Source organism: Anopheles bellator, chromosome X, assembly GCF_943735745.2.
Source record: "Anopheles bellator chromosome X, idAnoBellAS_SP24_06.2, whole genome shotgun sequence".
Taxonomy (NCBI): Eukaryota; Metazoa; Arthropoda; class Insecta; order Diptera; family Culicidae; genus Anopheles; species Anopheles bellator.
In genome coordinates, this window is record NC_071287.1 from 4,111,659 (window position 1) to 4,126,887 (window position 15,229).

Below are 15,229 nucleotides of genomic sequence, written 5' to 3' on the forward strand. Positions count from 1 at the left end.
CGTGCAAACCCGTGACCTATTCGTGAGCTTCCGTGGGGTGAGAAAAGAAGCTGCGCTACTGAAGCAATTAAAATACTATGTGAACAAATTAGTACCATGATAAATAAATCAGGTCTATGCATCTAAAAAGGACTGTTAAAAACAATAAATGTTTATAACATTTTAATGAAAATTTCAATTTTATTCAAATTATGTGCCATCGCTAGCTATACATTTCTCGCATCTTTCGGGTAATTTGTGGATTGCCAGTCGAAAAAAAACTTCGACTTTTTAAGTAAACTAATTAGTCATCCAATTTCGACTTCCACGTAAAAAAAATCAAGGTGCAGCTTAGCCAATACGAGTCCAATCGATGAAAAAGAATGATATTTGGAAAGAGCCAAGTCTGGTGAATAACACGGGGAGGTATAGCAGCTCCCATCCAAGTGATTTGATAGTATCCTGAAACAGTTTTGCTCTTTGGGATCGTGGAAGTTTCAAGCACAAAACTCGACATGGTCTAACCCTTTCAACGATCTGATTGCAAACTGATTTAATTTTGCTTTCACCCTGAACTCATTTGCCTGATGTCAAAATAAGGTAATGATGAATAAACAGCAAAACACGGATGTTCAAATCGGTAGTTAGAGCCATTTTTTTAACTGTCCGGTTTCGTATGCATAGACCTGATATATTTGTTTCGAATCGCTCTTTTACGGTGTTTGATGTTAGTTCTAACGGTTCTAAGACGCAAATTATGACAGCTAAACGACGTTTTGATTTAATCTCGTAATCTGATGACGGCCCTTTTGTGGCCGTAGACAAGTTTTGGCAGCATGAAAACATGTACAGTTTGAAATTGGAAGCTTGAACTTGAATAGTTTTTCGTAGCAATTTCCTACCGGTTTGTTCGGTATTATCACAATTGTAATTGATTTCGCTATTTATGAATCAAATCTGAGGCTTAATTAAGGTTGAGAAATGCACCGGGAAGAATTCACAAGAAATTATGCTACTTTTCAGCTTGTAGAATGGCAGAAACTTTGAAATATTGCACCCTAAACGACGAAGAACGTGGAATGGGAATTTAGTGAGAGTTTGGAAACAACCGAAATAATCAATGATTATGAAAACGAAGGTCGCATCCATCATGATAAAGCTCGCGGGTGATGAAGCAATCAACACCAAAACGAGTTGATAAACGCATAGTGAATATCATTTCCCAATCCGATGCCTGAAATATTCGACAAAAAATAAAATTACAAGTTAAAGCACTTTCGACGCTTTCGTGCATGTCCTGTGGTCGTGGTCTGTAGAATGTAGACAAATCTGGCTGTGTTTTCAACATAAATCCGCACCTAACTATAGCCAAATAAAAAAAAGAATGGCATTTTAGTATCAAGCAGGCTTTGAAACCTCCCTTATTGTGAGAAAAGCTTCTCTGGAATGATGCGCCTTTTTCGGTACCTCGTGGATGATGATATCGAGCCCTTTTGAGGCTATTAACATCGCTGTCCAGACCAGCCAAACCATTGAGAACATGTGGCCGGATCTTGGATCTTGAAGTTTGTGAAAAGGCTCCACTCAATTTAACAGAATTGGCTAAATTAATTAAAACAATTTCAACCAAAATAATTCCTGATGGACCCCATGAAACGGACCGCATGACAAAACGTTAATTAATGTTTAATGATTGATTTTAAATTGAATAAAAGTAAATTTTTCATTCTCGTATTTCGTAACATGGTTTCGGTGTTCTTGAGCTAAACTTCAGCTTGTTCACTATCCACGCGGGAAAGGGGTCAAACGAAGGGGGGGGCTTTGGCAACTGCCACCGACACAAAGTCGGGCTGGCTGGCTGGCTAACGAACCGGATGGCGGCTCCTCGGCCACCGAATGGAGGCGCCTGGTGGCCCGTGTCACGCAGTGCAGGTTTCGTATCCTGTCCGATCCAGTCAGGCAGGAGCTCACTAGGATGACCAGAATCCTATCCGCCTGGCCGCGAGGAAGTCGCGCGACTTCCTTCAAGTTCGCTTCCATCGGCATCGAGGATGAAGCCTCCGAAGTCGAGAGAGAGAGAGAGAGAGAGAGAGACACTAGACTAGGACTGATTTGAATGCGCGTTGCGAGAAGGCTCCCTCACCCTCCCTGGCAGGCTCATCAACGCTTAACGAAGCCATTTTGTCGCCAGTCGCCGGATAGGTTGTTGGCTACTCTTCTCCTCGTTTCGCCTGAGGTTTTTTGGTTTTCCCGCTGTCGTTTTTTTTTTATTTTCAATTACCCACGAAGCCCAACATCGCAACCCACTATAAATAGAACATAGTTGACCGGCACGGACAATGCGTGTCCAGCAAGAAAGAAGCAACGCGCAAAACCACGGAAGAGCCAAAGCAAAACGGGTGCGGGTGCTATGCAATCTGCCTGGCGGACGACGACGACGACGACGATGGCGTGTATTGCCAAATTATCCACGCAACCGTGTGAGGGCTCCACGTTGGGTCTGCGGGTCGTTAAAGCAACGAGTTGCGCCGGACCCACGAGGGGAGCAGAGCAAGGGAGACCCCAGCCCCGTTGGGACGTCAATCTGCAACGGTTGCTCTCACTCACTCACACCCCGATTCCTGGTCCTTCCGCGGCACCGAAGCACCTGTGGTAACTCTGGCGGCGCTCCTCGAATGACTCGCTCACACCAACTTAGTTGCCGACCCTCTCGCTCTTTCTTTCTCTCGGCATTTGGTACGGTGAAGAAGACGCACGCAAGACGCAAGTCTGTCGTCGCACGTTCTGCTGCAGGTTCCATTAGCACAGGTGCCCCTCGAGGTCACGAGACGAGAATGCGTGACGTCCGGGAAGTATGTGTAGTATCCTGTGTGTATTCATGGGTAGGGTGTCAGTGTCAAAACCTGGAACCTGGAACCTACAGGAGTTCCCGGCAAGCAAGCGATCGGTAGCCAACGCCCCTCGAGAGACAGTTGTAGGAGTAGAATCGGAAGCGGCTCCACATGAGCGACTCACGCTTAGAGGAAATATCCTCAGGAAACTCCCAGCTGAACTGCTCCTGCAACCCCATTAATTTATGTTGTCTATGTTGGCTTGAAGGCGATCGTCACGTCCAGGACGTCCAAAACACCAGCAACAGCACCTTAAATCGTTGGAAAAATCATCAAGGGACTGAAAGAGATTTTGTAGATCTTATCCTGCTTATCTTATCGAAGTATTGAGTTTCAGAGAGATGACTGCAAACGCCACTACTCTCGGCAACTTTGGAAAGGAATTATGTGAAACTCGTGAAAAACTCGTGAAAAAAGTCCCGGACAGTAGAAGAATCCTTTTCGATCAGAACAATGTGGAGCCGTGTCGCTAGAGCGTTTCTCCGACGGCAAAACTCCATCAATCAAAAGTTCGAATTGTTGGAGCATCCGCAGGCATTCGGTCCAGATTCGGTCTGGAGCGACTTCCATCTGTTTCCGGACCCAAAAAAAAATCTTGCCTTCGGGGATGGAATTTATGCAGCGGAATCTCGTCCGGAGGGCGGTGTTTTGATGTTCGGAGAGCCACACTACACTGAGCAATAACCATAAAAATATCCATCAAAAACCCATAGAACACTGGTGTCGATGCTGGTGTGTGGGGTGACCGTATCCTTCTCGAGCGAGTTGTCAAATGACATCGGTCTTCGGTGCCGTTGTTGTTGTTGTGGCGCTGTCATGTAGCGGACCTTGCATGGCGGCGCGCACGTACTTTGGTCTAGAAATAACGCCCCGCGACGCTACCAATCCCCAGAAGAGGGCCAAAGGCCGCTGTCAGGCAAATCAAGGCCAGGGCCACACGCGACTGCGTGTGGTTGTGCAGGGATGACGCTCATTAAAGTGCGGGTGCGCGCGCGCGCGAGAGAGAGAGAGAGTGGATGGCGTCCCCGAGACCCCGAGTCCTCCTCCTTCGGAAAACTCTGCTCCCCTAAAGGTCTTTGCGTTGCGTCGTCGTGCCGCAAACAAAACAAAGTTCGCACGCACGCACGCCTGGAGCCAGGACCGTATCCAGGAGAGGTTGGTGCATCATTGTTGCAACGAAATCAAATGATTATCAAATTAAAATGAAAAATTCTATTGCATTGCAAGTATGTGCCATCGCTAGATATACAAATTCTTCTATCTCTCTGCTGAATCGTGGATTCTACGTCGAAAGAATCCTTCGTCTTTTGAAGCAAACCAATCCAGTAATCCGATTTCCGACTTCATCGTAGGAAACGAATAGCTCCTGCAGCCAAAATCGTGCTCCCATTGATGAAAATGAATGATATTCGGAAAGAGCCAAGTCTGGTGAATACAGCTGTGGGAGATAGTAGCTTCTGAACCCTGAACCGGTTAACATCCTGAGCTACAGGGTGAGCAAATCGGCGTGTGCTTTTTCATTTGATTATTAAAAAAATGGCTGAATGCTTTTCGAGGCTTGAACTGTTATTTGAAAGATTGATTTTAAAATGTTTTTTATGTAAAACAATTTTGATCAAATGTTCATCATCATCATTCGACTTAGCAGTAGCCCATTCAGTCGGCCTATTTTTGAGTACACTTTCAATTGTATCTGGTCCCATTTCGGCCCTAATAGCAACTTGAACTCTGGGTTCGCCTTCACATAACCATCGATTGTGGCTGTCGCTGTATGTCCCCGTGCTGAAACCAAATGCCGTCCTCAAGTCCTCAGTCCCTTAAATTTCGCCAAAGACCCAGTCAGCCAAAGTCCACACCGAAAAGGTCACACGTTGTGGGTGCATTGGCTTCTCTTGCACAAGATGGAAATGACCTTCAATTAAATGTGCTTTTGACGAATGATTTGACGACCTACCTCTTTGGAATATTTTTTTCATATTTCCCAATATGCTTCAACCCAAATTGTATTTTATACATAAATTTTACGAAAACAACCTTTCAAATCGAAAGGTTCAAGCATCAAGCAAAAATATTCATCGAATTAGCAGGTTTCAGTAGGTTTTGTGGAGCTTGTGGTACACCACACCTTTCTGGTCCCATCAGAAAGTCCTTTTTTGGAGTCCTCCTCCGTTCTGTGCTTGTTAAGTCAAAATCGCCATTTTTTATTTCACTCAAAGCACTGCGATCTTCCAAAAACATAAACTTCTACATCATCATTTGATGCGTTTCTGTGGCAGTTTTCTTCACCCGGTAGCAGATCGCTGCAAAACGTCAAAGATCGGTTGATCACTTCAAAGATCGATTGCAAACTAAACTAATTTTGCTTTCGACCTGTTCTCATTTACCTGATGTCAAAACAAGGTGTTGTTGTAGCCAAAAGAGGCAAAACTAGCAGGTTCTAAATTGCCGAGCCCTCTTCATGTTCTAGATCGTGGTAGTTCGAAAACACCTTCCCATAGTTCGGAACCCTTACTCGAACTTGTTTAAAGTTTTCGATAAAGCACTGCGAGCACTTCCAACAGATCATGATCACGCGGTCGGCAGTCGGCAAGCAGTTGATCCAGCTTCTGGAGCCGCTGCCGTCCGCTTTTGCCGTTGCCAAAGATGTCCAGGACCAAAAGTGACAGCCCGCGCCGCAGCCACATATCGCGTTTTGCCACCGGATCGGGTCCGGTTCCGGACTTTTGCACCTTTCGAATCGCTTCACTTTCTTTGTCGCGTCTCACCGCTCGGACGGGCGCTCACGGACGGGGCGCTCACCGGCGGCCCCACACTCCTGAGAGACGCCGCGCCGTGCGGGGTTCCGCGGGTTGCAGCGCATTCGGAAGACAGCAGAAGACAGCGCGGCGAGCGCCGAGCGCGATGCGGATGCGAAAGCTGAAGCGCGCTCGCGCACCGGTGGAGCAGCTGGAGCTGCTGGGGGCGGTGGGAATAATAATAGGGAAGGATTATGGGGGGCGGTGGGGGGCGCACGCACCTGGACGGACACGGACGATCCAGCCGGAGGAGCTCCGTTCCGTTCCGGTCTTCCTCCAGGGGACCTTGGGACGGATTACTTCCCGAAGCCCGGAAGCCAGCGGAAGTCCTAGAGTCCTAGAGCGGTCCCTGATAATGTTAATGATAATGATAACAATAATAGCAACAATGGGACTAACAACAAATGGAGGGGAGGGGGGGGGGGGGCGCGCAACTCGCGCGCGTATGAAGCAGCAGCAGCCGCAGCAACGACGACGAACACGACGACGGCATCGATAAAGGGCCACGGCTGCGCATTGGCCCGTCGACCGAGTGGCCCGTCGACCGAGTGGCACTCATCCCGGGGCGCACGGGGGCACTCATCATCACGGCACCCAATCGATCGGTCCCGAGCCGAGCCCCGAGTGCCGCCTGGTCGAGCGAGCACCACCAGGCGGCGGCACTCACCAGGCGGCACTCACGACGCGCGGGCGCTGCAACGGCCGATGGACATTATTCGGGCATTCCAATCGGCGCGCACCAACACACGGTCCGCCGCCACGGGAGCGCTCACTCACTTCGCACGCGGCCTCGGCTCGGCTCCGAATGCTCTCTGCCGTGTCAAACTCAGCGCCTCAGCCAACCAACCAACCTGAAGTAGGCGAACCAGCCAGCCAGCCAGCCAACCAGCCAACCATCCGTAACGTGTCGTCAGCGTGTGTGTGTGCCCGTGTCTGTGTGCGTGCGTGTTTATTTCTATCTTCCCGTGCGTGCGTGCGTGCCAAGAAGCTCTACTCGATAGGCGAAGCTGAAGGAGACGGGAGAAGCAGCCAGTCAGTCAGTCACTAAACATTCAACACCCCGCCCCAGACCGCCCGTGGTGGCCGCCCCGTGACTGTGTGCGTGCGCGGGGATGCACAAACACACACGCGCACAGGACTAGGCACACAGGACACAGCCGCAGCAGCAGCAGCAGCAGCCTGTGTGATTCTGCCTGCTGCCCGATCAAAAGCCTGTCCGTGCGGTCTGTGCGGTGGGAGGGGGGTGCAGTGCAGTGTGATGATGCGGACCTCTTGTGCGCGAGTGTGTGCGTGCGTGCGTGCGTTCGTGCGTGCGTGCGTGCGGAGAAACCGCGAGAGAAAACACGCGAACGGGCAGCAGCAGCAGCGCCAGCAGCATTAGTGAAAACTTTTATCGTTCTACCGTGTGCCTTCCTGCCTTCCTGCCTGCCTCTCTGTGTGCAGTACGTGTGTGCGTACGACTCTGTGTGTGAGTGTGTGTGCGCGCGCACGCCTCCCTTTGCTGCATCCTTCTGCAGGCGCGCGTGGTCGATGTGCTCCAAAGCAGGGAGCGCGCGCCGTGGGCCAGCCCACAACTTTGTCTCTGGCTCCCATACCCACACACACCGCACACATACACATGTGTGCATAAAGATGCACAAACTTACATTATTCTATATATATATATGTATATAGAAATGTATATTATACAATATTATATATATTCATATATATATATATATATTTGTTGCTCATTGGTGTGGGATTATGTACGTCTATGAACATAGATATGTATGTAGGTTTATATGTATATATAACTATGTTCTATCGCTTCCCGGTGTATAGTCAACACACATACACCCGCCCCACCCCCCTCACACATACACAGTCACAGCAGCGGCAGCAGCAGAGGCGGAACGCATAAAATCCTGCCTCCAGCGGGGCATAAATTGGCGATGCACTCTACTTGGCAATGCGTCCGATCTTCACCTCCCCGTGCCCTCCCCCACCCCCTCCGCCCCCTTCGACCCCACGCCCCGTGTGATCTCGGGAGGACGCGAGTGCGTGTCTGTGTCTGTGCCGAGTTTTGCGAGCCGTGCGAAATGTTGTGTGCGTGTGTGTGTGTGTGTGCAGGGGCGCGCGCGCGCGCACACACACTCAAGCCCACCCATCACCTCCCCCCACCACCCAACCGCCCGTCGAGCAGAATGTGTTTTCCAGTTCGATCCCGACTCCGAGTTCAGTCTCCGTTGCTTCCGGTGGTGGCGGTGGCAGGAACCTCCACCCCGAACCCCCTCGACCCCACCACCCCCCCAACCACCCTCCGTGACCCATCAAGTGTTCCGCCTTTCGAAAACACAATGCCCCCGAAAAGGTCCTCCTACCCTAGGGTAGGCCAGGCGAGGTCGGGATTGGAATGGGGGAGCGATCCTGTGTGGGGTACCCTACCCCCCCTTCGTTACCTGCAGTCGGTCCCCCACCTGGCGACCGGACCACCCTTCCCCATGCAGGATTCCGCCCGTGGCGGGTGTCCTCGACCTTCCTCGATTCCGTTGTTCACCCGACACCGGAGAGGCGGGGGGGGGGGCTAGAAACGGGGTGTTATCGACAAGCCAGAGGATTGTCACTGCAGACACCGCACACCTCCCACCCCCTCAGACATCACAGTCAGCCAGGGGGAGAGATGTAGCGCGCAAAAATCCTGCCCAAAACCCTGACTGCTGCAGTCCATCGCTCAAAAGCCATGCCCCGCCACGCGTCTCCTGTGCGACCATCTTCCCCCCCCCCCCTCTCCCCCTCCGCCGCCACCCGCTTCTCATGCTCTAGCCGCTCGCTAACCCTTCGGGAGCTACGCGGTCGGTGCGGGTGCGTGTTCCACTGCAATCAACGTCTACATCGTCGTCATGCTCTCCATAGCGGCGCGCGCCCGCCCCCTCCCTGCCTCCCTCCCTCCTCTCTGTCGATCGATTCGCGGACTCGGTTCGGCCAAAAAAATCCCGGCCAAATCCTGTGCCCAAATCCCTGCCGGTGTCTCTTCAAATCCTGTGCCCATCGAAAGAGAGTGGAGTGAGTGGCGTCGGAGGGCCACACAACGGCTGATCGCGCTACTCTTCGTGTGGATGTGTGTGTGTGTGTGTGTGTGTGTGTTTCTCTCCTCCCCCGCCCCGGCGCCCCATCAATCAACCACCAGCAAGCACGTGGCCAGCAGCAGCAGCCACGTGGCAGAGTCTTCAATCAACCCAAACCGGCGCGCTGAGATGAGGCACCAGGCGCCTCCATCATCCGCGTTCGCGTGTTGTTGCGTGCTCCACACATCGCATCGGATTAGCAACCCTCTCCCCTCACTCCCAACCCACCTCTCCTTATCCTGCACATTAGCCCGCCTGACAGTCTGACGACAGGCTGGCCATTACCTTGAGCCTGGAAATGGGAACGCAATATGGGTGGGGATGGGTGGGGGGTGGTGGTTGTTGTCTCCCTCCCCGCCACCCCTTCACCCCCTTCTGTGCAGCACGGTAGCACACCCTGCCCTCCGTGTGCTGTTGCTCTGTGCTCTTTGCACCGATTTTCGGGAACGACCACCAGAAAAAAAATTTGCATCATCGACCAACAACAATTTGGTTGTCGACGTCACGTCACACTCTCTTTCTCTCTCTCTCTCCCTCTTTTTCTTGCTCGCTCGCGCTCCCGCTCACGCGCCTTCCCACTTCGTGCATATACCCGACCAGCCCCAAAAAAGCAACGCTCTGGACAGGACGATAGGAGAGAGAGAGAGAGAGAGGGAGAGAAGAACTGCAAGGCGGGGGGTGTTGGGGAGGGGAGGGGGTTAGTTAGACAACGAACAACGAAACACTCGGTGGTGGTGAAACGAAATGACGAATCCCGGGGAACCGACGAGCGACCGACTGGAAGCGGTTCTTGGCACTTTGCAGTCATAACGATCCGAGGCCGCCCCTGGCCCGCAGACAGTAACAAAGAGAGCGGGAGAGAGAGCGGGAGAGGGAGAGAGCGAGAGAGCGGGAGAGATAGAAAGGAGATGGCAGGCATGACGATGCGACGGTTTCGGCTTTGGCCAGAGGCATCTGTCTTCCTGCGCTTCTTTTCACGCTCTCTCTCTCTCTCTCTCGCTCTCCGACTCTCGCTCTCCCGCTCTCTCTCTCGCTCGAGGGCTCACTCCTGAGTCCTGACGGTGCGGACAGAGTGCGGAAAAATCTGACGCACACGCCTGAGGTACACGCAGCGGCAGCGAAAGCTTCTGCTTTCTGCTCCGAAACGGAACGCCAATTTTCGATTCGATTTCTTCCTTTTTTTTTTGGGGGGTGGCGTTTGGTGGTGCTGCTGCTGGTGGGTGGGGGAGGGAATGTAGAGACCGGGGACGACGACGACGAGCGTCTCTTTAGCGTCGCTGAGCTGTGCGATTTCTGTGTGTGAAGTGGCTCGTTAGGTGCACTCTCACCGGGGGTTCGCAGTCGAAGCCGACAGCGGTGCTGCTGCTCAAGTGCACAAAACGGTACCCCTCAACCCCCCCCCCCCCCCCCCTCACCCTATCCTTGACCTGGCCACTCCGCCGGACGGATTCCTTTGGTTGAACGGGAGAAGGGGGGTTGAACTTCTTAGCCCCGCGTGGCAAAGGGCTTAGAGCGGGCGACACTTGGGGGCACTCTAACACCCTACTCTCTCTCTCTCTCTCTCTCTCGCTCTCTTGCTATCTCTCCCGCTCACTCTCGCTGCCACTTGCTCCTTCGCGGGCGCGTGGACAAGTGTTTTGGGGGGTCGGGAGTCCTGATCCTCTAATAACCTATCGACGACGACGACGAGTTGCGGCACTCGAGAGGAGTAGGGGGAGAAGGGGGGGGGGGGGGGGCAGATTCAGCATATTCGGTGGTGCCGTCACTCCACTCGCCACCCCCATGCCCTCACCACCCGATAGCCGTGGAGGACCTTCCTTCTGAGGCATTGAGTTTCATTCACAAGTTCATGAACCTGGAACCTGGTGGAGAATTGTCGGCCTCCAGGAATCCCGATGTTGAGCCTGATTACGTCACAGGCATACAGGGAGCGTACCACGCGTCCTGGAGTGGACCTGGAGCAGGATCCCCGTTGGTTCCCCCCAGCGTAAGGATCTGCTTCGTGGCGATCGGTGTTGTGCCTTCTTTTATCAGCACCGGCTCTCTCTCTCTCTCTCTCTCACTCTCTCTCTCTCTCTCTGTCTCTGTCTCTCTCTCTCTCTTCATTCTTTTCCATCGGCAGGACACACTTTCCCCGGTTGGCTGGAAAAACCGTGCTGCGCATTTTTCTCCGTCTCCTGCATATTGCCTTGCTTACTTTCACCATGTTCCTTAGCAGCTTTGCCGGCCGCCTGCCTGCCTATTGTTTCTGCGCCCACTCGTACTGCTTTCGTGCCGCTTCCAGCATCTCACCCACAGGCCGTACCAGCCGTGACAGGTTGTTTGCTTTACTTTCCGGCTCTTGTTTGTGCCGTTTCTGCTTGCTGCCTGTCGCCAACTTCGGTCGCCCCGTTTTTGGCTCCCGTCTTTGCGGATAACACGCAACAACAACAACAACAACAACAGTCTATCCAAGTCTAACGTGCAGCTGCAACCGTGGCCTGGGAGTGCGGCCGTCGCCTGCCGCCGCCGGCTAATTGCTGGCCCGGGCTGTGTTCCGGGAATCATTTGCGGTGCTTGGCGGTGGCTTCCCCCCCCGGAGGCACTTGTTTCCGGAGCGCGGGCGCGCGCGCGGTTGTTTGTTTTTGTGTTGTAGACCCACACTCTACACCCCCGAATGAAGCCTCCCCCCCAGGAGACCCCAGAGAACGGGCTTGTAATTCGTGCAGCGAAAATGCGAGTTTCCACTTCTGACGGGGCCGACGAGGACGAAGAGGCCGGGCCCGAGAGCAAAGCAAATATGCACAGGACAGGCCCAGGTGCCCAGGTTGTTTCCGTGACCCCAAGCGTGTTCCCAAGCCATTACGTAACTGGCGTGGAAGCCGGAAGGCCGTTTGACGTTTCGAAACGTCAAACTTCGAGCTGGGAAAATCTCGGAAACATTTAGTACAAAGTTTCGGATATTTACGAAACCCCAGAATTATCGCGACTGCCGGGTCGCGTGCAAGAGAAGCCAATGCACCCGGTGGCAGGATCTGTGGTTTGGATCTGCTTTGAAATTGAAGATCCTAGTCCGGGCTTGGATTTGGGAAACTTGGGCGACATTCGGACGATACTGTAGTTCTCGTTACCGACGCACATACTTCCTGGTGTCACTGGGTCAGCCTACTGGCAGCATCCCCGGTCGCCGCATTCCCCCCGACTTGGACTTGGCAAGCGCTCGTCCTGCACAGGCCATGCGTTTCTCGCAGTGCGCAAAAGTTTGTCCCACGTCGGGTGCCAAAATCTCGGATGCCGGACCGGACCGGACCGAGGGAGCGCGGGGTCCGTGAATGGGACACATCTTTCGGAGATCTCCCTTCTCTCTGACCTTTTTTATGTAATCCTCCCGAGGGCTCATCCTCTCGCTCTCGCTCTCCAACTCTCTCTCTCACTGGCGTTGTGATGCTCGAGGAGGCCGCATGGTCTCCAGATCTTGGTATGGTCTCCAAAAACTCTCTCGCTCTCTCGCTCGCTCTCCCTCTCGCACAAGAGAGAGAGGCAGAGAGAGGGCTCTCTCTGACTGGGGTGAGAAGTCGTTTAGGTCGCTCACTCGCTCGCACGCTCCCGATGCTCCGGCTCGAATGCTACGCGAGTTGTGGGAACTCGCACGCCCGCGGTCGGCTGGTCCTGCTGGTCGGGTCGGGTTATCGGTGGTGGTGGTGGTGGTGGTGGTATCTGCAACCAGAAAGGGTCACGCAGCGATACGTAGCGCGGCCAGACAGTTGGGCGCGCTTACTCTGCGGGCTCTGTGGCTCTGGCATCTGGCGCTCCTCTCCGATTCTATCCGGAGTATCGATTCGCTGGACGCTGGAGGTCATCCCTTGGAAGTCTGTGTCTGTGGCTGTGTGTGCGTATGTGACCTAGTACCCCCAGCCCCCCTTCCTCCCCCCTCACACGAGTCCACACAGAGACTCTCCGCATCAGTGGAGTTGTCAGGCCGTGCGTTTCCAAGAACCTGCCCTCAACCTGTGTGTCAAGGATCCCCCAACCCTAAGGACGGTCCGCATCCCCGCCAGCGCCAGCTTCCAGAGTCCTGTGCCGGTGGTTCCCGCGGTAGAGAGCTGTAACGTGGCTGGACGGTGGTGTGGTGTGCTGTCTTCGTAGACACTCTGGAGCCTCCAGGCCAGAGCCTTCCCAGGAGCTAGAGCTCGGACTCGGACCATCCCAGAAGCACCAGCAGCAGCAGCAGCATGCACCATTGAGTGAGGGGTAGTGCATGATAAAAAATAACAGAGAGTGCCCCGAACGAACTGGTAGAGAGAGCGAGAGAGAGAGAGAGGATGTTTGGCTAGTTCGTTATTGGTGTGGGGCGCTAGTCGCAGGTCGCCCCCGGAGGCGATCCCCGAGCGAGCGAGAGAAGAATCGGTGATGCGAGAGAGCGAGAGAGAGAGAGAGAGAGAGCGCGCGAGGGAAAGGGAGAGTGATGGCTTGCTCTCAGCGAGCCCCACTCCGGGAAACCGGAAACCTGACGGTGTCCACTTCCACCGAGAGGGCCGAGACCGAAGCGAGTCCCCGTGCCGTGCCGTGCCGTGTGAGGATTTCGATTTTTCCGACGAGAGTGTGTGCCAGACCATCTCCCCCCCCGCTACACCAACCCATCCCCCAGTGCCTTTCCTACGCATCCAGCATCCCATCCAGCAGCAGCAGCAGGATGGGAGCCCAATTTGGGCTGCCCTGCCTGCCTGCGTCATTAGAGAAGTTCTGGGGCGTCGAGTGTGTAATCTCTCTGCAACACGGCTCTGCGTCCATCCGTGCGGCTGTATGTGTGTATGTGTACCGTAACCACACAGACACATACACACAGACGGGCGCACGCGCACGCCGTGCGAAGTCGTGAAGAAGCTGAGCTCCAAACTCTCCATACAACTCCCGCGAAGTGCGCCGGCTGGCTCTCTCTCTCTCTCTCTGTCTCTGTGGTTCTCTCGGTCTCGGTACTGCGGTCGCTGCTCTACGGCAGGCACGGGGGGCCGGGGCCGCGGGCCGCCGCAGGCTCCGGTCCGGTCCAGAGTGGCCGAGATGGCCGCCGCCACAGTTGACGCGCCACGCCAGCCGAGAGCACCCAAAATCGCGTTTTGTGGAAAGGTTTCTGGAACTACCAGGGAGCTGAACCAGCTGATAGCTCCGGTGTTTGCCGTTGGTCCGTAGTGTAGTGCTAGGTGGAAGAAGTGCTGCTGCTGCCTACAAGTTTCCGTACAGTGACCATGTGACGCACGCACGCCTAGGATAGAGTGGCTAGTGATTGGCTGAATATCTGGTTCGGGGTTCGAGCTTCGCTTGCTAATCCAAACCGTTCACACACAGGCGCTCTAGTACACAGCCTCCACAGCACGGAACTCCTGGAACCGAAGAAACGCGAAGAGCCGGCCGGCAAGTGACGAAGCAGCAGAAGAAGTTCCACCGTTCCACCCAGTGTCCTAGTGTTTAACAGTGCCGAGAAGCCGGGTTCCATGGCTGTGCCGTGCCCCTAGGTCGTTGGGATCGGTCCCCGCAACTACGCAAAAGGGTGGACTCGAGGGGCCGATGGCGCAGGGAGGCCCGCACGTCGCTCGGTGTACGGTGCTCCAAACCTAAGCCTCTGGGCGTCGACCTAGACCTTAGCAGTGCTACCGAAGCCGAGGACGACCGAGAGTCGCCACCAGAGGGCCAGCCAGCCGGTGTATCGCTGGTTCGCTGGAGCCGCCATCGACGACCGACGGACCTGTGCTTGTGGTGGTGGTGGTGGTGGTGGTGGTGCTGGTGCTGGTGGACTGCAGTCCGCAACACTGCAAGACAAGCCGAGCGTCTCGTCCGGAGCACGCGTGACGTACACGTCAGACACCGTCGCCTTACAGTCACCACACACCCCACCGCAGCCGGCCGACAACAACCGAGTCACCACCGGCGTGTCTGTCTGAGTGCCAGTGTGTGGTGTTTGTGGTGTGGTGGTGCCAGTGTTTGTGAATCGCGCGCGGATCGGCCCACCGCAGCGCCCCGCCGCCGCCGGCCGCAGTACTGTTGAGCCATTAGTACCGTAGTTAAATGCAAAACCATACTCTACCGCAGAGATAACGACAAAACGCCGTGTAATTCGGCATCAACCATTTCTCCGATAGATTTTGTTGAGAAATGGGGCCTGACGCCGGTGCTGGGGCCCAGACAAGAGCCGGTCAGTTGCGGTGAAAGTCAAACGAGCGGTCAGCCCCCTCTTCTTGCGGACAGGTAATTTCCACACACACCGCACCGAGTCTGAGAGTGTCGGACACCTTCCAGTCTTCGAGTCCAGTCCAGGGACCTAGGATTACCTGCCAATACGGCTCGTGAACTCTGACGTCATCAGGTCTGACCTGTTTTTGGTCTCGCACTCACTCTCGCGCTCTCTCCCTCGGGCTCTCCTCGGGGATTGGGGACCCCACAGCACGGCCAGCACGGCCAGAGACGGAACTAGTCCCCCCCCCCC

At 54.4% G+C, this 15,229-nt stretch overlaps 1 protein-coding gene across 1 annotated transcript in view; it reads left to right on the forward strand.

The window, feature by feature from the left end:
- Positions 1–15,229, forward strand: part of LOC131213316 (potassium voltage-gated channel protein Shaker-like) — a 32,620-nt gene that overhangs the window by 1,303 nt on the left and 16,088 nt on the right. Inside the window, exon 2 of the mRNA XM_058207333.1 lies at positions 12,898–12,995. Coding sequence (XP_058063316.1) covers positions 12,898–12,995 — 98 coding nt within the window. The remainder of the gene's footprint in view (positions 1–12,897; positions 12,996–15,229) is intronic.